The 23,069-nt window shown below is 39.4% G+C and overlaps 4 protein-coding genes across 7 annotated transcripts; 2 read left to right on the plus strand and 2 right to left on the minus strand.

Annotated features, from left to right (window-relative positions):
• The first annotated feature begins 1,202 nt into the window (after positions 1 to 1,202).
• Positions 1,203 to 19,254, plus strand: LOC132701711 (uncharacterized). Its single transcript, XM_060669850.1, has 6 exons — positions 1,203 to 1,413; positions 5,500 to 5,755; positions 14,567 to 14,716; positions 16,926 to 17,145; positions 18,892 to 19,054; positions 19,114 to 19,254. Exons 1-6 carry the CDS (start codon positions 1,301 to 1,303, stop codon positions 19,193 to 19,195), a joined length of 984 nt encoding a protein of 327 aa, XP_060525833.1. The 5' UTR covers positions 1,203 to 1,300; the 3' UTR covers positions 19,196 to 19,254.
• Positions 6,506 to 8,366, minus strand: LOC132701709 (calcium uniporter protein, mitochondrial). The gene is made up of 2 exons (XM_060669845.1): positions 7,924 to 8,366; positions 6,506 to 7,863 (listed from the first exon to the last, which is right to left on the minus strand). The coding sequence occupies exons 1-2, from the start codon at positions 7,960 to 7,962 to the stop codon at positions 6,826 to 6,828; spliced, it is 1,077 nt and encodes a 358-aa protein (XP_060525828.1). The 5' UTR covers positions 7,963 to 8,366; the 3' UTR covers positions 6,506 to 6,825.
• On the minus strand, positions 8,857 to 22,986 carry LOC132701710 (intraflagellar transport protein 46 homolog). Of its 4 annotated transcripts, none has more exons than XM_060669848.1 (7): positions 22,862 to 22,986; positions 22,724 to 22,813; positions 22,445 to 22,668; positions 22,121 to 22,394; positions 21,499 to 21,611; positions 21,292 to 21,436; positions 8,857 to 10,493 (listed from the first exon to the last, which is right to left on the minus strand). In XM_060669848.1, the coding sequence occupies exons 1-7, from the start codon at positions 22,907 to 22,909 to the stop codon at positions 10,446 to 10,448; spliced, it is 942 nt and encodes a 313-aa protein (XP_060525831.1). In that variant the 5' UTR covers positions 22,910 to 22,986; the 3' UTR covers positions 8,857 to 10,445. The 4 variants fall into 4 exon arrangements, with proteins under 4 accessions (XP_060525831.1, XP_060525830.1, XP_060525832.1 ...); XM_060669847.1 differs by lacking the exon at positions 8,857 to 10,493 and adding an exon at positions 14,780 to 15,138; XM_060669849.1 differs by lacking the exon at positions 8,857 to 10,493 and adding an exon at positions 17,237 to 17,263.
• Positions 19,054 to 21,141, plus strand: LOC132701714 (SRR1-like protein). The gene is made up of 2 exons (XM_060669853.1): positions 19,054 to 20,383; positions 20,442 to 21,141. Exons 1-2 carry the CDS (start codon positions 20,250 to 20,252, stop codon positions 21,139 to 21,141), a joined length of 834 nt encoding a protein of 277 aa, XP_060525836.1. The 5' UTR covers positions 19,054 to 20,249.
• Positions 22,987 to 23,069: the final 83 nt, after the last annotated feature.

Consider the following 23,069-nt stretch of genomic DNA (forward strand, 5'->3'; position numbering starts at 1 on the left):
TTAGAACTGACGTGAATAACTTAAATCTAAGATTTAAAGGGGTCATAGTTCCTCGCCATCGATCTGGTATATTTGAAAGATCTTTCAGTTACGACTTGGCTAAACTATATAAGGACCTGCCCCATTCCGTTCAGAATGTGACAATAAATTCTTTTCCAAATAAACTAAAAAAGTGGTTATGTTCTAGTATTTAAAGAGAAAAAGAAATGAAAAAATCAATGAGAAGTTACAGAGCGCAGGAAGAATCTAACCAATGTGCACTGCTAGAATTCTTTAAAAATTTGTGGTACTCACAGTACCTTAGCTTCGATTTTAGCTAATAGTTTTGTTATTTACAGAGGTAGGTTTAGGTTTTTTATTGTTATATAATTAAGTGGGTACTTAACGCAATTGTAAACATTAATTAAAACCATGGAGTGATGTTATGTGTAAGGATAAGTGTAGAAATCAGCAAGCAGATACGTCTGGGCGCTGCACTCTTGCCTTTTCTTGTAATTTTTCTTGTCGAAATTACCTGAATAAAGTATATTATTATTATTATTGTTATTATTATTATAAATCAAAAGTTTATATAGCAGATTTTCTACATCTTCCACATCGCGGTCTTTACCGTTCTCTATCTGGAACGTCTTCATCTCGAAGGTCAATATTATTTCCACTGGAGGTGCGGGGTTTTCTGCTTCTTCTTTTTTTTTTTTTTGGCTACCTATATTGTATATTAGTCGCCTCCACCTTTTTGGAAAGGTTTTAATCTGATGCAGTTGTTTATTGCTGGTTTTCCTTCGATGATTTTCTTTTATCCACCTGCAAGCATGAATTCGGTCTAGCTTATATTTAATTCTAACACCCAATTTGAGTAGTCTCCGTGAAGTTTCGGAAGTTTTTCTCTTCATCTTGGGTTATTTGATCATCTGGTCATTTGATGGATGTTTATAACAGATCTCCTATATTATGACACTTCGTTCTCTTTCGGGACTTCGTATAGATAATAATTTGCAAAAAAAAATCCTAAAATTAGCATCTTTAGCAACTTGCTACTGCTTTTGTCGAATTGAGTTTATTTTTCCGCGGGGCCGTATTAAATCGGCCGTCCTGTATATGATACGGGGCGGACGCGTGCGCCGCAATGTCCACGGTCCGAATTCGTGGATTCCGCCGCCGCCCCCGGTCGGTAAATCGCGCGCGATCAGTAGTAGCGGCGACAGCGATACGTGAGGACGGCCGTCGCGACGCGCGGCGACGATATGCGGCAACGTTGCACGCGGATGCTGCCGGCGTCCATCGTCGTCCCGCCCGAGTCATGGAGCTACCTAGGATCGCGTCCCAATCTTCCATATGCCCCCAGGCGATGCCGCCCGGTATCAGGCTGCTGACGCAGCCATGCGGCAGACCCAAGACGCCCGTCTCCAAGAGGTAGGACGAAAGAAGAATGATGACGATGATGATGAGATAACGCGCGAGAGAAAAAAAAAACGCCGTGCGTTCGAGAAAAAAATCTTTCTTCTCTTATTTCTCTCTCTCTCTCTCTCTGTCTCTATCTAAACGACTCGTAATGAATGTGAAATTACGCCACCGTTTTCATTCGAATATCTACGGGGTGTCTACTTATATTTGGCGTCCAATTTTTTTTTTAAAACGTGATCGAGTGATTAGTTTCCAAAAATTCATTGCTGGATCATAATATATTCTTTATACATATAGAATTGACCAGTCAGTTACCGAAGTAATTTAAAAAATGCAATGAGATTGATATTTATTTATATTGCGCGTTACGTCGCCATCGCATCGTTCTGAGAACCAAATAGAGTGGATATTTTTATTATCGTATTCGGGTATTCCTTGAAGAGGATTATATAGGTAAATCACAAACGCGTAATAATTTATTATAAAAATACGTATTATTATTAACACTCTACAATTAATATTTAAAACATTTCAATCAAATTTGACTAGTGGTTAATTGTCTGTCAATTGACTAGTCCCAAAACTAATAAACAGTCTCATAAATTTCAATAGAAGACAGTGTATCGTCATTGGAAAATATCTCTATTATTTTTTTTTTATAAAAAAATTTTTTTGAGGATTTTTTTTTTCGATATTGACATCACGTGAAATTATAATAATAATAATGGTGGCGCCTTGGTACTAAAAAATTATTTTAATATTATTAAAAAAAAATTATTAAAATACAAAACAGGACTATTTATTTGTTAAAAATAAATACTGAAATAAACCAAATCGTGTCTGTGAATCCTGGAAGCGGCATTGGTGGAACAACACCCTGGTGTTGAGAAGCGTATTTTTCTTAAAAAATGCCGTTTGTAATTATGAAAAGTTTAATATTTTTTAATTAGGACAATTAGGACATATATATATTTTTTTAATTGTAGCTTAGATCTTTTGAAATGGTGTTATAAAAAACAATTTTATTTAAATTTTAGTTTTACACGTGTAGACGTATAATATCTTTTATGTTATTAAAAGAAATATGGAATTTAATCTCAAACCAACAAGTTTATCAAATTACATGAGAAGTTTTATAATGTCAGGCACAGTGTGCAAAAATGGCGGAAAGTTATTTAAATGAGGTGGCCTCCAATAGAACATTTATGGGACCAAAGGGGAATGTAGCTTAGCTGCGTCGTTGGATGATTTAACAAATATTATCAGGGAAATATGGGCCAATATCTATCAAGCACATATTAAACGTCTGGTCTTTTTATTTGTTTACTTTTTATGAATTTGTTTCATTTTTTTTAATAAAATATAACTTATTATTTAATAAGTGGAATAAAGAAGTGAAAAAAATGCTGAGAAAAGATGGGGCTGTGACTGAGACGCCTAATCGTGTTGCCGGAAATTTTCAATTCAATTTAAATAAAATTGTTTTTTGTAACATCGTTGGTGACGACGTTGAAACTCTTTATAATGAAAAAAAAAAGCAGTCCCTTCAAGGCACTTGAAAAATAACAATACGCATATGTGTTCTGTAATATTTAAATATTTTATATACATATTTTAACATCTACCACATTTAATGTTTCAAATAATCGGTCATTTTCTTTTGAATTTTTTTAGTATGCCAATACGCATCTCGTACTTTGGCTTGTATTTTCACTATTTCTTCGAGAGGGGCATCTTTCCAATGATACATAAAAAATTCTCTTCCTCTGTCAAGTCTGCCGTTGAAGGCAAATTAATTATTATTATTAATTAAAATTTTCCCTTCCTCAGTTTTTTACTAGAACTGCCTGCCGCGTGAGCCTAAATGATTTTTTCTTTACGGTTCCAAATCGTGGATACAGTCGACGGTGTAAGTTCGTATCGACGTCCCACATCACTTTTCTTTTCTCCCCGTTCTATCTCCCGAATGTTCATCCGTTCGTTGTTTGACCCTGGAGTAGGATCATTCGCCTGACGTTTCGCCAAAATATCACTTGGCATCTTCAGAGGCTGCGCGTCCATATCACTCGCACGTGTCCGCACTTAAACTGAGGTGAAAATGGGCGGTGCGGCGCTTTTTATAATCGCGGTCCCCTCCGCCGTAAATTGTATCGCTGCGGAGTGGGGGACACGGTTGCCGCGACTAGCGGTGCTACCTCGCTATTGGTTCGATTTGATTGCGCCGCGGTGGTTGGCGCTTCCTCGCTATTGGTGGAAACAATAGGCTGTGCAATCACGCTGTTAGTGTGGTTTAGTACCACTTTCCAAACTGCAGGGAGGGTTGAGGCATCATCTCTGTTGTTTATGTTATCATGTTTTTGAATTTCAATCGCTTCCCTTATTGTTCTCTGTTTGAATGTTGTAATGTTTGCGATCTCCTTGCTTTCTCCAAAATTCATTCTGTGACCCGTCTGCAGGTGGTGCCGGTAGATTGCCGATGTCATTTGTTTGTTGCTTACAGCCAGTTTGTGTTCTTCGATTCTGGCTGATATTTTTCTGTTAGTTTGTCCTATGTAATATTTTCGACAGTCTCTACACGGGATTAGATAGACTCCTTCATTTTCTAGGTAAGAAGGGTCCTTTGGATTTCCTATTAGCTGACCCACTGTTTTGTATGGTTTCAGAATCCTTCCTACTTGATCAGTTACTCCTTTTACATATGGCAAAGTAGTTGAAGGTATGTCTTCCCTTTCCTGTTCTTTAATTGAGTCTCGCCGTGTCCTTGTGTTCGTCCTCTTGGCATTTCATATAGTAGACTCCGTATAGTTTTGTCTCGGAGTGTTCGTGTGATTTTTTCCATTTCTCGCTTGTTATGGATTTCGTCTGTGAGTCTCACCGATCTGCAGATCAGAGTATTGGCAACGGCCTGGATTTGACTAAGGTGATGGTGCGATTGTGCATTCAGGTACCTATCGGTGTGAGTAGGTTTGCGATATACTTGATGTTGCAGTTTTCTCCCGTCTGATCGTGTCAAAACGACGTCCAGAAATGGTAGTCCTTCTTTTCTATGGTGAACTCGGTTCTATCGTGTAAAGAATTCAAGTAAGATAGAAAATGATCTAGCTTAGCCTCTCCGTGGGATCATATGATAAAAATGTCGTCGACGTATCGGATCCAGAGCTTCGGCGTGAGTTGACTTTCTCGGATCGGTTGAGCTTCGAAATAGGCCATGAACAGGTTTCCTATTGCTGGCGAAAGTGATGACCCCATTGGGGCGCCATCTGTCTGTCTATAGAGCTAACCATCGTATCTAAAATACGTGTTCTTTAGGCAGTGCTCCACTAGCTGTATGACGTGTGATGGGATGTCTTCGTTCATTGTGATCAGGTCCAAAGCCTCGTCAATAGGTATACTCGGGTACAGAGATTTTACATCGAAGCTAGCCAAGATATCTTGTGGATCGATGTTGATTTCCTTTATCAGTTGTAAAAAGTGTTCGGAGTTCTTTACATAAGATGCCTTGGCTTCCACGATAGGTTGCAGTATGTTAGCTAGATACTTCTCCAACTTCTGTGTTGGGGAATTGAAGGCGCTTACGATTAGTCTCAGTGGTACGTCGTTCTCGTGGATTTTTGGTAAACCGTAAAGTTTGGGACACCTGCTTGACTTTTCTCGAGGTATAGGTTTCTTTTGCAGCTGCTCATCCTGGATAACTTGCTTGATCTTTGCTTTGGTGGTTTTTTCCAGATAAGTTGTTGGGTCCCTTGATACCTTTTTATAGCAGTCGTCTTCCAGTATCTGTTGCATCTTCCTTTCCTAGTCCTCTGTATTCATGACTACGGTGGCGTTCCCTTTGTCTGCTGGTTATTTCCACACGCAGCCTCTGAAGATGACAAGTGATATTTTGGCGAAAAGTCAGGCGAATGATCCATCCTACTCCAGGGTCAAAGAACGAACGGATGAACACCCGGATTACCACCAATACACATAGTTCCATCCGTAAAGGACTAAAACAAAACATATATATATATATATATATATATATATATATATATATATATATATATATATATATATCCAAATTTTAGTTTAGCGTTAATATTGCATTCAACGCAGGTTGCTCAGCACGTCCATTCAGCAACAGCAACAGCAGCAGCAGGAACCGCAGATCCCGACGCTGCCCTGCGCCCCCCAATACCGGCCGAGTCGTAGGCGCGAAGAAGCCCAGGTGCTCCAGAACCTGAGGCGCAAGTTTAACGCCGCCAAAATAGTGCAGGCCAACAGGCCGGAACCGGTCGAGGCAGCCGCGTCCACCGCTAACAACAACGTCACCCCGGAGGAGATCGACGACAGACCTAATTTGTTCCAAAAGGTAGCCGCTGCTTTTCCTTTTCAAACGATTTCGTATTTCCCGCGGTTACACTTTCGTGCTTAAAAATACAAGATATATTCGAGTAAAGTACCCTAGGTTCTAGTACAGTTCATGTTTTTTCTGCGATATTCAGGCGCTTTTCAAACATCGCTACGAAGTAAAGCAACTGACGCAACATATTGACATTGGGAGGCCCGGAGAGTCAGGAAATATTAAAAATCGCATTTTTAAGGCTCCACGAAAAAAGTCGTTTGTCTAAAACCGTTCGTGACATCGAAAAAAATTCTCGAATGAGAGCACACAAATTGTTAGTTTCCCTGAGTTTTATTCCAATTAAAGTTTGCGCAGCCCATACAGAGTTTAAAAAATACTTAAAAAATATAGTAGCTGGCCGAAATTGCCCTCCCCCCTCCTCCCTCCAATAAAAAAGGTTACAAATTTATTTGGGTTATTTTGAGTTCCCGAAAAAAAAATTTTTTCTCCGTTTTTTTACTACTAGAATTAAATAATTAGTCACTAATGAAAAACTTCAATAAAATTTTAAAAAGTTATTTTCTAGCAATCGCAGAACTAGAAACGCTGAGAAATTTGAAAAAGAAAAAATCCAAACGGTCACGTTGGCTTAGTTTTCGATAAAATCAAATATTGGTTTTTTTTTCATAAATCGATAATCCCTCGAGATAAGGATAAAGGGAACCGGAAATGAATCATGAATTTTACACAATAAAACCAGCCGTCAAAGATTCGAATCGTAACATTTATTTCGATATAATCTAACAGAAAAAAAAAGGAACATCAAAATTTGCGTGTACTTAAATATGTGGCGTTTTGCGAAAAAACACGAAATAAAAACACAATCGAAAGTCTCTCCGTGTCGCTCTCTCTCTCTCTCTCTCACCCTCACCAAAGAAAAAAGAAATCACGTTCGTTGATCAGGCACTCTCGATGAACGATTGGAAAATAAGCTCTTGTGCGCGCGTTATAACTCTTTGGCGGATTTTCTTTCGGGGGGGATGACCGGCCCCAAAAATGGCCCCGAACGCGTCTAAAGCGGGAATGGGGCTGGCTCTTCATTTTTGTTCTGGCGCTTTTTCCTCCGCCGCCGCCGGAGGTGGTGCGATAGTACCGTTTCCGGCCTTCTGCTCAGCGGCCCCCGACCTTTTCGGCGGCAGACGCAGCTTCAGCGGGTTCCTCAGCTTCCTCAATTGGTACTCGATCTTGTGAATCTCGTCCTTCAGATGATTGTAACGGTCGAGGTCGACGCCCAGCTTCTTTGCCTTCCCGTGCAACACCAGTAGGTGCTGTCGGTCCTTGATATCTGTCAGCACATACTCCTCCTTGGTGAGGACGAAATACGCGTAGCACGCCATTGCTGTACCGTACGTGACAAAGTAGGTGACCGGTTCCATGATATCCCACGAGTATTCCCACCACGTGAGCCGCGCCAGGATACCAAACTGGGCCGACATCAGGCCGAGCCCCGCCCACACGAGCCAATTGTTTTTCTTGTGCGCCACCAGTTCCAGTTCGAGACGTTTCTCTTCCAGCGGCTGTATCTCTTGCTGCAACGCCTCCATCTGCGCTAACAGGTCCTTCTCCTTGGTGATTTGGTGCTCGTCGACGTGGAGCGCCCGGTACAGGTTATTGACCATGTTCTTGATGTCGCTGAGACTCTGCACCTCCTCGCTGGTGGCGCGTTGCGGTTTCGGCGTGGTCACAGTGTAACACGTGTCGTTCACCACCAGCTTGAAATTGTCGTCGAGCAGGGTTTCGATTGTGTTGGAAGACGCTATGCGAGTACCGTCCATGGATCGACACACTGCTCTATCTATGCCGCGGTCCTCTTTCCTGAGCATTTCCAAAAACTCGCCGACCGTATTCGAGATGGGTTTCAACGTGAAGCTGCACCGTTCGCGGCGACTCGGCAACGGCACCGTTATCTTCGGCAAACCTTTGTGATATTCGAGGGTCACCTGCTGTTGCTGCTGCTGCTCCTCGGACTCCGAGTCGCTATCCGACGACGAGCTAGACGAACTAACGACCCTGACTGCGTCATTCTTTTCCGCGTTAATTAAATTTTTCGCCTCGGAATACGGCGCGATCCTAACCTGGAACGTTTTGTTCAGCAGCAGCAGCCCGCTGGCGACGGGGAAAAAGTCGTTTCTCACCAGTAGCCGGACACCGCACGCGAGCCTGGGCATCGCCATTTTATCGAGGCCGTGTCGTGTTTCTATTTTTCCACATTATCACCCAAAAAAAAACGAAGCGATCGCCGCCGGCAGGCGCCAGGTTTTATTTTCGTAACACCACCTGCGTCCTCGTCGCCGTTTTAAAAATAAACCGACGGGGCGCGAACCTTACGTCCTACACGCGCGATCGCGTCACATTTCGGTGTCGGAACGGCGGAAAAAAAACAGAAATTTTCACTGACTTGCGAAGCAAAAAAAAAAACGATTGTGATCTCTTCGGACGTACGGACGGCGATTCTGCTTGACGTCCGTCATGCACAGACCGCATCGCGTTTTTTTGACGCCGCGACAGCAGCGGCCGCGGTCGGGAACTAAATGCGCCGTGGGCGCGTTCCGGAATCGTCTCGAATGCGGATGTCCCGAGTGTTTGGGCGCATGGCCGCAACCGCGTTCCGTAACCGCATATTATGGATTTTCCCCCCCGGCCGAGTCGTGAGGGAAAAGCGCCCCGAAACTTATTCACAAATTTTTGAGCCCGCATCATATGGGCATATTTTTTACCAATGAATTTTAAACTCCCGGTCCTGGAGACAGTTTGTGCATCAAAAATAATAAATAAATGAGTTTACGAAAGTCTTTTATTAATTCAAAAAATATTATCGGAAAAAATGATTTCTTTTTCAATTTTCTCCAAACGTGCGATTTTCAAAAAAATTCAATATTGGAAATGATTTTTGATCCCCCCTTTTTTTGTGTAATTTATCTTCGATATTCGATTTCAAAGAAAGTCTTTAAATTTACAACAAACAGATATACTTCAAATTATAAGGGCTATATTTTGTTCATTCATTCATTCCCTGCATGTTTAAGCAATTTTGACCATTTCCTGGCATATAATTTTAGATGGAACCTACAGGGCGTTATGTGCGGGTTTTCTAGAAACACGGTTTATTGAATTTTTTTAAATAGCACAGCTCAATTTACTAATTCTAGGAAAGAAACTAACCCAATTTTGATTTCGAAGACAGTTTCGCACGAATAAATTTCGTAAAATCTCATTTTTGTTTAATTAGTAGTTTTCTTCTTGTTCGGCCATCCGCTTGAATTATAATAATCTAATAAAATCTAATAAAGTATGACCTTTTAAATTGTTGGAACTTATTAAATTGATTTTTGAGTTTCGAAAAAAGGCAAGATGGTTGAGAAGAAACTAAAGTTAAATGAAAAAGAGGTTTTACGAAGTTCGTTTTGTCTGTGCGCGCAACTTTCTTCGAAAGGACGGTTTCTTGCCTAGAATCTAAAAATGATTTGACGATAATATACAGGCGATGCCATTTAAATTAAGCAAGATGAAGCGACGTTTATATAGAAGCGGCAACAGGTATTAATTAAATAATTAATAAATTAATTAAATTGCCTCTTTGGATTGTATTTTTTTTTCAAAACTTTGCATCGAAGATTTATATGAAATTTCTATTGGTGATATATTTAATATCAAAAAATATATATTACTTTTTTTTACAACTACGCGGTGTTCTGGCATCCAATTTTCCATACTTGAAGAGTTATGATTAATTGAGTTGTAATGTTTCTTGCACGCTATTATCTATGTTCTTACGTAATGCTTGTTCACCTATATATTCGGGTCCCTTGGAGTGTAGTGCGAGGAAACTGCGTTTGAACATGCGAAACTATGCATGCACGAGATAAACGTGTACTAAACAAAATTAATTTTGTGAATAGTTTATTGTACTGGGTAAAATTTATATTAGCTTAGGGCGTCCAAAGACGTTATGAAAGTTTGTGTCAGTACGGATAAAGAATATTTTTGTTTTTGAACGAAATAGGCTGAATTATTTTGGTCGAATTTTGTTTTTAAAGGAAATTTCGATACGAGAAACACATTTTGATGTTTGTTAGTGTCAAATGGCTAAATCTTATGCAAAAATCTTTTTACTACGCATATAACTTGTGCGTGCATAAGGAAAATTGATAAATATCGATAAAAATGGATAAAATCCAATCTGTATATACTAATTATATTAATGCAATTTTCTTATATTTAGGGCAAATTTAGGTTATACATCTTGAAATACAAATTGTTTACTGGCTTGTTTTATAATAGTTTCTAATTTCCCTGGTTAAATTTCCTTGGCACGAATGGACGAGACATTTTTTCCACTGAGATGTTTCCTGCGTGATATTAAGTATTAATATGGTAATTTTATCGGCCAAATTTCTTGCAACTTGGTAGTAGACATGTTGCATATTTACAATTCTGGCTACCGGGCTTCAGAATGTTTTTCTTCTTCTCGTTCCTCTCCTAATCTTGTTAACAGCTGCTCTGAATAGTTGGTTTGATGTCATTCCAAATCATTCCCGTAGGTTTTTGAGCAAAGAGCTTCTCCTTCTGTCCTTGATCTTTAATTCTATAATGTCCTGTAGCCTCGCATATTTAGGTCTTCTGATTACGTGGCCAAAGCATTCCAATTTTCTTCTTTTCAGAGATTTGATCGTTTCCTCCTGTTTGTGGGTTTTCTGTAGCAGTTCTAAATTAGAAACCCTGTCAGTATTCGCCGATAATACCACCTTTCAGATGTTCAAAATGTGGCCTAACTTTGGAAGCAGCTCTATTATTTTAGACTGACAACAAAATAATATCTACCCAGTTGCATACATTATTATTAAGGTATTTTGCATGGGCCTTCTGAGACTTAAATGCCATCGGATTTTATAATCATTAATCAGTCTAACCGACTTTATTCGTATTCTCTTTGACAGATAAATTATTTTGATTTCATTTAAATTGACACCTCCTCGACTACGCCAAAAAGGCACGAACGTCACGTAGCCCCTCCCCAAAAACAATTTTTTTTTCGTGTAATACAGTACGACCAAAAATATAGTGCATTTATTGCTCTGACGTTTTAAGTATTTTACAGTACCTTAACCGGAGACCTTCGCAGGACCATGGTAAAACTCATCCATGTTTGTTCTGTATTAAGTAGGTCTTGCCTGAAATGGACCGTAAATGGGCCGCTTTAAATTTTATTAAGCATTGATGTTGCGGGGTATATTACGTACGCCGGAACGAAATCAAATGACATACATGCCGCTTTTTCGCCGCCCGCCCCAACCCTCGGAAAAGCTAGCATCTTGTATAATACGGCACGACAAAACGGCCAGAAGCAGAGGGGGCCCGTTTGCAATTTGTATAACGGCGTGCAAAATGTCAAGGGCGCGGGGGAACGGGCACCTTTGTATCGAGACGTGGTCCCCTCCCCTCTCGCCCCACTCGTGAGGGAACGAAGGAAACGAACACCGACGGATTATTAATGGCCGTTTGAAACGCCACGAAAACGAATAACGGGCGGAAACGGCCAATCGCTTTCCAAACTTATAAAAACGATTCGTTTAAGTTTAAAAAAATAATAAAATTAAACTTTGCTGAAGCTCCTGAACAAAATCCGATTCACGACAAAAATGATATTGAACCGTAAAACTTAGTAGTCTTCGATAGGTTAGTAAAGTATAGTTCGCCGAATGATATACGGAAGGGGCCATTTTTTTCAGAGAAATTTTCTTTGATTAAAGTGCTATATTAATTTATATTACTGTGCTTTTTATAAATATTCCTAAAACAGTGCCTACTTGAGGTAGCTCGATTTATTATCGATATTAAAAACACATTAGAAAGCTTAAACTGATTTCTAACATAATGACTGTAAAATATTTTCTTAAGAAAATAATACAAAATCTTATGTAGATTATTGATTTATAATGGAAGTTTTCCCATTTTCCTATTGGTTGATTTGTGGGGGTTGGTGCTGTCAGTTTCATGAAGCAGTATGTTCCTTCTTTCTTTACTACAAAACCATTAATAAGAGACAAGTTTTGATGGAATCAAGAAGGATTTCTGAAGTGAGAGAAATCCAAGAAATTTAGATGAGACCAGGTTTGATAGCTACGATACCGTCTAGAAAAGATACACGGAAACAGCAGGAAATGTTCGTTGGATATGCCATATTAAATGACGACAAAACATGACAGCGGATATCTTTGAACAATGGTTTTCTGAAAAATTGCTTCCCAATATGCCACCAAACAGTGTTGTGATGGACAACGGCAGCTACAAGCGGAAAAAAAATCCAATTCACCATCGACTAAAGAAGTGATTCAAATTTTTTTTGCTTTGAAAATTCCTACACAAAGAAGACGGGAACGTTTGATATGTATATATATATATATATATATATATATATATATATATATATATATATATATATATATATATATATATATATATATATATATATATATATATATATATATATATATATATATATATATATATATATATATATATATATATATATATATATATATATATATATATATATATATATATATATATATGTAACGTGGACAAATTGGCCATGAAACGGGGTCTTCCACTACAACACTGCAATTTTATTCCGATAGAACTGATATGGGAACCCAGGTGTTGTTTCTTCTTAAACCCAGTTTAAGAAGAAACAACAACAAAGGTAGGTCTGCGGTTAGACCTTCATAAAAATTTACCAAAGTTAAATACCAGATTATGTCCTAAAACGGTATATCTTCGGGCGAACTATACCTGCGATAACTGAAAAGAGGCCCGAGAGATGGATAAATAGTTGACGTACATGGGCTTTAGTGCTTAAAATTAGAAATATAGTTATTTTAAATCAGTTGTTGGCAAAATTCCTTCTTGATTGAAGGTTTTCTGAAAATGAGAAGTAATTTTTTTCAATGTTTCCTCGCGTCGAAAGCTCAACATCCGGCATTGCAAACACAGTTGATGTTGATGGAAGTCAACAATACGCCGACTGGTCACCAAAGAGGATAACAGGAATAAAAGAAACTGTAATAAATAAGGATGAAAAAACTGCCATCAGAAGAACAATACATTCGTTTTACTTACACCTACTTTGGACAAAATAATGTCTGAAATGAAAAAGGATGAAGACGATATTTCAGAAGAGTTAGACAATTTCGAAGGGAAAAAAGATGGTCCATTGGAATGAAAGCACCCCTGGAAAAAGGTAAAAGATTAATGATTACTCACATTGATAGCAAAAATGGGTTTGTCGGTAGTAACTAGATTTTCAATCAAAACCGACTCAAGCCATGACTGCTGATATTTTGAAGACTACGAACAACAAATGCTAGATTTTATTCCTCCTGGGTCTTTTTGATATCATTCATTCAATTACTTTAAAAAATAAGCAACATATGACAGAGCACAACAATAGAGTGATGATAAACATTAATGGGTAAAATATTCGGTTAAATTATAAAAACAGTTTTCTAGGAGGAACAACTTTTGTTACGATTTAAAAATTTTTCATTACTACTGTTTTTTTAGCTCTGGGGACAGTCTATTGTAGACTCCAATACCGGTGTTCGTAAAATATTTTTTTGAAAATTCTAGTCTATTTTTTTTATGGAGAAACAGTCTTTGTTACGTGTGTTATAGCCGTGGAAATCTCCGTTTTTTTGTAAGGTATTTTTATTTTTATATACCCATGAACAAACTTCTAATATGTCACGTTAAAGGCAGTATTTTACACTCCAGGAAGAGGGGCCTGCACGAACTATCCGGCGACACTCCAGCAATCTACTTTAGGACTATTTTTTGGGATTTGAAAACAGATGTCGCATGACTTGAATTTCCCCAAAAGGGAATACCATACCATATCTCGAATAGGTGTGAACATAGTAGAAATTGACCATGCACTTTCCAGTCAAAACAGTTTTTAAATTTTCTATTAGGAAACAATAACTATGTAGCTTTGAAGAAAGTAATTGGCATTGAGTTTCCTGCCTACGATTTGTTAACAACGATCTGAACCAGTTCAGAGCTATTCCACGAATTCCGTTTTATGCCATCCTATTCAAAAGAGTGCATAAAGTCAAACGACCTGCTAAGAACCCAAATATCCCAGCAGGGTGCTCTCCAGACTCAATATAGTGAATGAATGGATAGCTGTTTGGGTTGATCTACCTGTTCTGAAACCGTGTTGACATTCAGAACTTTCAGAGCTGTAGGAAAAGCTCCCTCTGTTAATGATGCATTTATCAGTGAGGTCAATGGACTCAGGATATAGTCGGCACATATTTTGAATATTACAAAAGTCGTTTTTTATTTTAGTTTTTATTAAATTCGATATTTCCTCTTGAGAGAATATACTTCCGGGGAAGCTTCCGATTAAATCTAGAAATGAATTTTTGTGCATGTTCGATGACTTCTTAATTTTGTCAACTATTTTATTATTTGTATGCCAAGTTATCCAGCCTGGTCATTGCAAATTTTCATTTTATTAGTCTCTCACGTTAAGAAAAATAGCATATCGTTAATCGCTACACAGCTTTTAAGATTTATTAAGCGCAAGGCACGACCTTCGCATAATTCGAAACACCATTTGAAAAGATTAATGGCCGCCGTTATCGGCCCAAAAATCCTCACGTAAATCTGGCGCGCCGGTTTCCGAATCGCATCAATCTTTGGCGTAAATTTTCACCCTTCCTGCTGACGTCATTGAGAGAGAGAATGGAAGAAAATTGCACCGTTCCGTTTCAGATACTGCTAAACCGGCCCGTCAGTATGATCCTCGACCTATCGGAGATCAGGACAGCCTGGCAGGACAGCGATTTCATCACCGACTGTTTGTGCTGGCACAACGTCTACAGGCAACGTCACAACTCTCCGCCGCTGACGATGTCTCCGGAGGTACGGCGTTTTACCACCGAAATATAAACGCGACAGAAAGGGCAGAGAAAGCAAGAGCAAAAAAAAACTTTTCATTGATAACGCGTATGAAGTTAAGGCTTCGATTAATTGCGATACACACTCCCAATTTTATGTTTTATTATTATTATTAGAATTATTTATTGTGTATTAAAAAAAGCAAAAGGAAATTCTCAAGTTTCGGGATGTCAGCTCCTAGTTTTAACTATCTAATCCTTACAGTAGTATCCGATGTACGTCCCTATCGTAGTTTTCAGGTTTTCTATGTTTATGCTTAAGAGGGAATCAGCTGTGCGTTTCGTAGGATATTCTATTAATGTCTTCGAATGAACTAGTTCTGGAAGTCATAGCGTAGATTGCATTTCTTGCCGATTAACGAGAAATAGTAAACATCGATTGTGGTCCTATGGGTGAAGAAATAAGACTTTTTCAGCAACAAAGATAAGAGGTGTTTTTTTTCGATGTATAGAACTTTAAGTTGCAATAAAACAACGATGGATTATTCGATTGACATGAATTTTATTTATCCGAAAGATAATCTTGTGGCATTACATTTTAAATATGATTTCTGGCATATGACCGCCACGGCTGGCGCGGATGTAGCCCAATCTGGACGTCCAATTTTCATGACTTTACATAGCCCCAGAGAAAATCACAAGATCTTGGAGGCCAATTCGCAGATCCAAAACGTGAAATTAGGCGGTCACCAAACGTGTCTTTAAATAAATCGATTGCGGCACGAACTGTGTGACATGTTGCACCGTCTTGTGGAAACCACATCTCCTGGACATCATGGTTATTCAATTCAGGAATGAAAGAGTTAGTAATCATAGCTCTATACCAATCACCATTGACTGTAACGTTCTGGCCATCATCGTTTTTGAAGAAGTACGGACCAATGATTCCACCAGCCCATAAAGCGCAACAGTCAGTTTTTCTGGATGTAACGGTGTTTCGACATACACTTGAGGATTAGCTTCGCTCCAAATGCGGCAGTTTTGTTTGTTGACGTAGCCATTTACAAGAAGTGCGCTTCATCGCTAAAGAAAATTCGCTTATGAAAATCGGTAACAACGGCAATCTCGTTTTGGGCCCATTCGACGAATCTACGCCTTATTTGATCATCGTTTGGCTTCAATTCTTGCACGAATTGGATTTTGTAAGCACGTAAACCAAGATCTTTCCCCAAAATGTTCCATAAAGTGGGTGGACACAAATCCAATTCCTGTGCTCGATGGCGGATGGACTCATTCGGGTCTTCTCAAATGCTATGCTCTACAGCAGCAATAGCTTCTTCTGTACGCACCGTACGGCGCCTCTGGGGATCCGAGTTATCAATAAGAGTAAACGTGGTGCGAAAACGTTCCATGGATAATCGAATTAACTGCTCTGATGGCCGATTTTGTCGACGATAAAATGGGCGTAGTACGCGATACGTATTCCGCACAGAACCATTATTTTCGAAATAAAATTGCACTATTTGCAAGCGTTGTTCAGGCGTGAGTCTATTCATGATGAATTGCCAAACCAAACAGAATAAATCACTTGACAGCTGTTAAATCGGTCGCCATCTTGAACAGTAATGCTAACTTAAAGTTCTATACATCGAAAAAAAACACCCAGTACATGTTCCATGAACCTAAGTCTACAGTCAAATATAACACCAAGATTTTTATTACAATTCACAATTTTCAAACGTTCACCATCAATAAATACATTTGGGATACTTGTACAATGTTAGGTTTAGGAGAAAAGAACTACACTGTATTTTTTACCATTAAGTTGAAGATTATGCCTAAAAATAATTTATGCAAATCCAAATTGATAATAATTGAAGCAATATCAAATAACGCAGAATTTGAAGACGAAGTGGAGATGATAGTCGAACTACCTCAGCAAATAAAAAAACGCTTCCATTTGTAGTAGGAGCAGCAATAAAAACAAGTGACATGGAACGTAATAAATTGTTACTTTGTTCTAATTTTTTTATGTACTGGTCGAAGTAGCAAGGCATTACTTTTAACATGAAGGACCTTGAAATCCTCTTGCAACACGGTGTAAAAACAGTGGTTTGTGAAAAATGTGACAACACTGTAGAGTTCCTTATTATTCAATGTTAGGTTAGGTTTACACTGCATTTTTTGGCATTGAGTTGAACGCATTACGAAACGAACTGTCGATTTGTTGGCAGTTGTGCCACTTAGCGCAGACGTGGGCCAATCATCTCGCACACACCAACAAGTTTTACTATCGCAACGACAGGGACATCGGACAGAACCTGTTCTGTAGGGCTACGAACGTCATAGTGACGGACGTGTCGGGCCAGGAGGTCACCACGTATTGGTACGCCGCGGTCAAGCAGTACGACTTCGGTAACGAACCCGACCGGCTAAAGGCCAACGTGAACGCTGGTGAGACATCGATAAAAAATTACAAATTCGAAAACTGTCGAAAAAACGCACCTTCAAATTTTATTTTCAACTGTCGAGGTATGAGACGCTAGGCAATCAGGTACAACTAAAAAAAAAACTGAAAAAAAAACAGTGGAAATTCCCGTCAAATAATATCGAGAGAACTCTAATTAAAAAAAAATCTGTACAGTGTGTCTATTTTGCGTTGATATTGCAACTTAAGAATCTTAGGCACAGTTACTATTTTAGTTACTTTGTTTTTGAGATACAGAGAAAAAAAAACTTATCCATTCCAGTTACCACCAACCACCAATATATATTATTTTAATTAAATATTAATTATAAATAAAATTATTATAAAAAAAAACAACTACAGAACACAAAAAGGTTAAACATTTTCCCATAAATTGTATATTTCAATATGTCACGAAATAGGGGAATAACGTGAAATATTCTTTTTTAAAATAGATTGCAAAATTTTGCAAAAGCAAACCAACAAGTGTAAATAGTTATACATTCTTTTTTTTTTAATATTCCTTTATGCCTTTTTAGAAATCATATAAAAAGCTCAATCAAAATTTTAAAAAATATACATGGTAAAAAGTGAAAAAAAAATACACACCGATCTAACGTGCGGGATGCGTCACTTTACCACGTCAGTTTCGTTTCCCACGGATTCGAGCCGCTTCGGACATTTCCGGGATTTTACCGCACGGGTTTGGGAGCAATCGGATGTTTTCAGAGATATTTCCCACTCCTTGAATTTTGAATGTATTCGCGTTGTTTTGCGAAAATGTGAAAAAAACTAACGGTCGTAGAAAAAGTCGTTTATTAAACAGTCGCTCGGCTAGTGTCGTTTACAACACTTGTTGCATAATATACTAATTATACCGAGTATTCCATTAAAAAAACTCTGAATACGATACTGGATTCTACGTAAAAAGATATCTAAACCCCAGCAGACACAATTCAATTTCTACATGTATGTGTGCATTTTTAATAGATAAACATTTTTTGATGGTTGACACGATGAAATTTTTTTCGTTCTAAATGGCCTTGATTATTTTGGTGGAATTTTGGTTTTGAAGGTTGTTTTTTAAATTTTGATAGTTTATTCAAAATTGTTTTTACCACTCATATAACAACTTCCGGATATAACGAAAATCCATCATTCTAATACTAAAAAGAAAGAAATTTTATTTGTTTATATATTCTCTAAAACTAATTTATGCGCAATTCTCTTACATTTAGGATAAATATTGAAATGCAGTTTTTTTTTAACGAATTGTTTGTTGGCTCGTTATTTCTTAATTTTTCTGGTTAAATTTTACAACAGCCGCAGTTTTTTAAACAAGATTTTGTTACAGAGGTCAAACCTATACGTTTATGAAAACGAACGCTTAGCGCTGGTTTACATACACAAGGTCTGGAAATAATAGCTTTTATGCCAAATTTCTTGCAGTTTGGTAGTAAACACGTTGCAAAATTTACATGAAAAACTACATGTAGGAATTGAATCATGACTATCCGACCTAAGATACAGGGCGTTGATACAAAGGGCAACTGAAATGCACAATTTTCTGTTTCTCCCTGTATCTCGAACGAAGCCAGTTATAAATGTTTTCGGGATACCCCGCAATAATAACAAAAAATGGTCACGCTGTACTTACGGTAGGATTACTAAATTTATCCCCTTTAACCTCAAAAACAAATACAAGGAGGTGAATTTTTTTTCGCTCTTTCAAGGCCACTTCACGCAGCTCGTGTGGCGCAGAAGCAGCTACCTCGGAGTGGGCAAAGCGCGCTCGAGGTCGGGCAAGATCGTGGTTGTGGCTCATTACGCGCCGGCCGGGAATGTACCCGGAGCATACCTTCAAAACGTTTTCCCTCCATGCGAGGAGCTTCCCCGGTAACTAGGCGAGAGTGTTATACCGATTACATAACAAAAAAAGCCGTTATACGTTTCAGGGTACCCGCCCCGCGGCGGTATATCGCGTCGGGGAGCAGCACGGCCAGCGAGTCGAGCAGGAGTACTACCGCCAGTACCTAGACGACTTTTATAGGGTAAATTTTGTTACATAGAACGCCTAGACGCAGCAAAGGAAAGGGGAATTGTTCAAAAATCGATTTTGAGGATTCGTACGATACACCAACGGGGGTTCGCAAACAAGCCGCGAGCTAGAGATGAAGAGCTAGCCGTTATTGTTGACTACTTTATGGAGCTTCCGGCCGTTTAACTTTACACTTGGCTTAAAATTATAATACTCGTAATGTTAATTGAAACGGCTTAAAACAGTCATCGAGCAATCATCCAACAATCGGCATACCAATACAATCAGTCCCTATACGTAATCATCATATTTTTGTACCCGATTTACCACCGGCAAAACTTGTAAACCGTCGCGACGCACATTAACGTCAAACAATCAATTTCGTCCATTAGGAAGTAAATACTGGACAGAACCGTGTCGCGCTGGCTTTATTAACACTGAAGACTGATATTTTTAGTTCCACAGACACACCACACCGCTAATTTCCCGGATTTTCCGACCCTTTACGACATAAATTTTGCAATTTCCATATTCCTTGCCCTATAGTTAGAGCCACTTCACGTAGTCCCAATCAAAAAATGTTCCCTACTTAAGAGCACGCTATAGGTAACTTTAGAAAGCACTACTAATTGTTTCTAGAGAACTTAAACTCAACATTATATAAATAAATCTAACGCTAGTAACTGAAGTAACGATTTAAAAATTGTTTTCTTATAATGATTGAGTGATATTCGGCTGTGTTTTAACGACATATATACGTAAAAATTTTGTGTTTTGCCGGCATAGTATTGAAATATGTCCAAGCTAATCGCCATATGTGTGTGTGAAGAAAACGTCGGCGCTTTTTATTAGTTCACCGTCGATGTGCAATACTATCAGCATGTAACGTTTGTTATTCAATAAAAAAATCCGTTTTACGAAGCAGTAGCGTAATTCAAATCGTGTGCGGCGAGCATCGAATCTATGGTCTGTGTCTCTCGTCGAACAACCAATTTCTGTTCCATCATCGCCAATCGATAATAACCGATTTGTGTGGGACGCGTTTGTCAAACAATGTCATTTGATTTTAACCCGCAAAATGGCTTCCAAAAAGTGTCTTACAAAAGAAAAAGCAGACTGAAACCGAAAACAGAGATCGCGGCGCAAAACGAACTCGATCCATTTTTCGATAAGTTGGCAAATGTGAGGTAGGTGTTTGAAATATTATTAGGGCCGCGTTCGATAGTGACGACACTTTACTTTCAGACGCGTAATCCAAGCGAAAGAAGAACTAGTGACAACGGACTTCTTCGAATCGGTAACTGCGTCGTTAAGGGAAGGCCTGCAAACTCTTGACGGTAAAAAATTCGACGAGATCATATGTCTGGGACTGGGACGCGTGTCGCAACTTCTAGTGTCGCGTTATCAGTTGGCATTACTATTGTGCCTGAGAGAACTCTACGGGGTGCAAGTGCGCGCGTCCGATCCCATTTTTAATGAACATGATAAAATTTTACTGGATTATTTTGACGTTTCGGTTGTGGACGAGAATCTAGAGGGGAAATATCGCGCCGCCAGTGGTTCAGTTACCCTGTTTTATCTACCGCATTGCTCGAGACAATTGACGAACAACCTTTTGTGGTCTAACTGGGGATTGAACTTGAACTCGTGCGCGATCATCGCCAACAGTTTTAACCAAATTGTGGAGAGTCGTGTCGGCAGATGGGAAGTGAACGAGTCAGCGGGTTACATCGCTCGAATATGCCCGTATGTTTTAGAGTTGGCCGTCATCAACAGTTTCAAATATTACGAGGTGTTTAACGATACTGCCGTCCACTTTTTCCCGTGGAACAGGCTCAAGCTTATTTCTGAGGATTTCTGGGAACGGAACCCGGAACCTGCTTACGACCTCACCGACTTAGAGTTTATAACCAAAGAGTTGCCTAATAAAGTGATTTTATTCTAACACTAGTTGGTCCGCTCGCGATTTATTCTCCGCTTCCCGTTTTTTCCTCTCGTTATTGGCCGCCGCCTGTCTTTGGTAAAGCTGCGTCTGCTTGATTGCAGCGTGTAGACAAAAGAACAGGTGCAGGGATTGGATTTTGTTTTTGCCTACCGGGATGTCGAAGTAGCCGCACACGGTGTCCACGTACTCGCCCAACAGCATGTCCGCGCGCGGTTTAGGGAAGCCAACCTCTTTGAGGCGCTTCTCGACGTCCTCGGGCCACTCTTGCATCAAATCGTCCAGGTCGGGCATGGGCCTGTAACACAGAGAGCGCTCGTCCCACCTAAGACCGCGTAAAGGGGGCGTGAGTTCCCTTACTGAGAGTATCTGACAATTGGAGACGATTTGCTTCTGTGCAAATGCGATATGTCTTTGATCCATTTTTCAATCACTTTAGAGTTCTTTTCAGTGTTGTCGATTTTTTTCACCACCTACAATTCAAGATTACCGAATCCGTTGCTTACTAGGTGCGGGTGCGCTGCTCACAAGTGCTTTAGGGGGTGCTGTTTTTATTATATTACTTGGCAACTAATTTGTGTTCTGAGAACGGTGGCTAGGGTGCCAGGAAGAGCTCACAAAAATTGCCAGTATAGGAGTTACATATTGTTCCCAATCACAAATGACCACACACTCTAAATTTCTGTAATTTTTGTCGCACTCTTGCTTTTCAATATGCAAGCAACCGAATAAAAACGAAAATGAATCAACTAATTTCATTTTTTAAACGTGAATGAAATTTACACGCAAGAAATACAAAAATATTGACACCACAATGAAAAAGTGGGCACACCATTGCACCTGGTAGAATAAGATAAATTTAACAGCAGATTGAGGTATTTCTTTGGCCAGCATTTGATTTTTTTTTCATGAACATTTCCTTTTTTTCATAACAATTGCACAAATATCCACGAGGCATGCAAAAAAAAATCTGATTTCTCACCACATCTTCATTGTTGTCGCTAACTGTCAAAACGTCGGCGTCGGCGGCGGCCCTGAGCTGCAACTGAAGCAGAGCGGGGTCACTCTGATTCGCGGCGGGTTCGTCGAGAACGAGCAATCCCAGCTGGAGCCCGTTTTCGTCGTACACGTCCCCCGACAATGTAGTTTCTGGAGGGATAATTTTCAGGAACGCGTCAATATCGCCTACGGCGGGCAAAAATTCCGGCACAAACGGTTTAAACTTGTATTCGATGTTCAAATGTTGTGGAGTGTACCTGCGGCCCATTAATTATGTCACGCAGCCATATTTATTATTCCCACTTACTTTACGATGTATTGAAAGACGGCTCGAACATCGTCATCCACAATCAAGTCGTCGTACATCTTGGGATCGTACTGTCCCGGCAGCGTCTTGCGCACACTGCCGTCTTCGCTCTCTTCGCTATCGCTCGAGTTCAAGCTCTTACGTCCTTTGGGCAGCGCCGTTTTCTTCGACGGCCCCGCGCTCGGCACTCGTTGACGCGGTAACGCCTCCGGCTTTCTAGTGCTCTGAAATTTTGTTTTTCCGCAGACCCGCACACTACATAACAAATATGGTCGTTACTTTCTGACTCCAATCATCCGATTCATGACCCGTTTTAAGCGCGTACTGTTCCGGTCCCTTTGGACCGGCACTTTCATCGTCGTCGTCCTGCTAACGAGAATTAAATAAAAAATAACTAGTTAACTCGCTCTCACTTACATCAATTATCGAAAACGAACGTTGAATAATGTTCTCCCCGGACGACATTTTGTTAAATCCGTAAACTCCCGGTTTTTAAGCGGGCTGTGGACGACGTCGGTCGGCGGTTTCCTAGCAACGGCATTGTAAAAAAATTCGAAATTTCTAAATGACCAACTCTTATTTGCGCCTAGAGATGTCAGTTCCATCAGTATTTACGTAAACTCGG

Source organism: Cylas formicarius, unplaced genomic scaffold (assembly GCF_029955315.1).
Source record: "Cylas formicarius isolate icCylForm1 unplaced genomic scaffold, icCylForm1.1 PGA_scaffold_5__7_contigs__length_24384050, whole genome shotgun sequence".
NCBI classification, from domain to species: domain Eukaryota; kingdom Metazoa; phylum Arthropoda; class Insecta; order Coleoptera; family Brentidae; genus Cylas; species Cylas formicarius.

Excerpts from the sequence above, each read along its gene's own strand:
- LOC132701711 (XM_060669850.1), top strand. The coding sequence starts at position 1,301 with ATGGAGCTACCTAGGATCGCGTCCCAATCTTCCATATGCCCCCAGGCG. Across the intron at positions 1,414-5,499 it reads AAGACGCCCGTCTCCAAGAG|GTTGCTCAGCACGTCCATTC; the intron begins GTAGGACGAAAG and ends CATTCAACGCAG. Across the intron at positions 5,756-14,566 it reads GACCTAATTTGTTCCAAAAG|ATACTGCTAAACCGGCCCGT; the intron begins GTAGCCGCTGCT and ends GTTCCGTTTCAG.
- LOC132701710 (XM_060669846.1), bottom strand. The coding sequence starts at position 22,909 with ATGTCGTCCGGGGAGAACATTATTCAACGTTCGTTTTCGATAATTGAT. Across the intron at positions 22,814-22,861 it reads GTTCGTTTTCGATAATTGAT|CAGGACGACGACGATGAAAG; the intron begins GTAAGTGAGAGC and ends AATTCTCGTTAG. Across the intron at positions 21,437-21,498 it reads CCAATTGTCAGATACTCTCA|GCCCATGCCCGACCTGGACG; the intron begins GTAAGGGAACTC and ends TCTGTGTTACAG.
- LOC132701709 (XM_060669845.1), bottom strand. The coding sequence starts at position 7,962 with ATGGCGATGCCCAGGCTCGCGTGCGGTGTCCGGCTACTG. Across the intron at positions 7,864-7,923 it reads CGTGCGGTGTCCGGCTACTG|GTTAGGATCGCGCCGTATTC; the intron begins GTGAGAAACGAC and ends AAAACGTTCCAG.
- LOC132701714 (XM_060669853.1), top strand. The coding sequence starts at position 20,250 with ATGTCATTTGATTTTAACCCGCAAAATGGCTTCCAAAAAGTGTCTTAC. Across the intron at positions 20,384-20,441 it reads GATAAGTTGGCAAATGTGAG|ACGCGTAATCCAAGCGAAAG; the intron begins GTAGGTGTTTGA and ends CTTTACTTTCAG.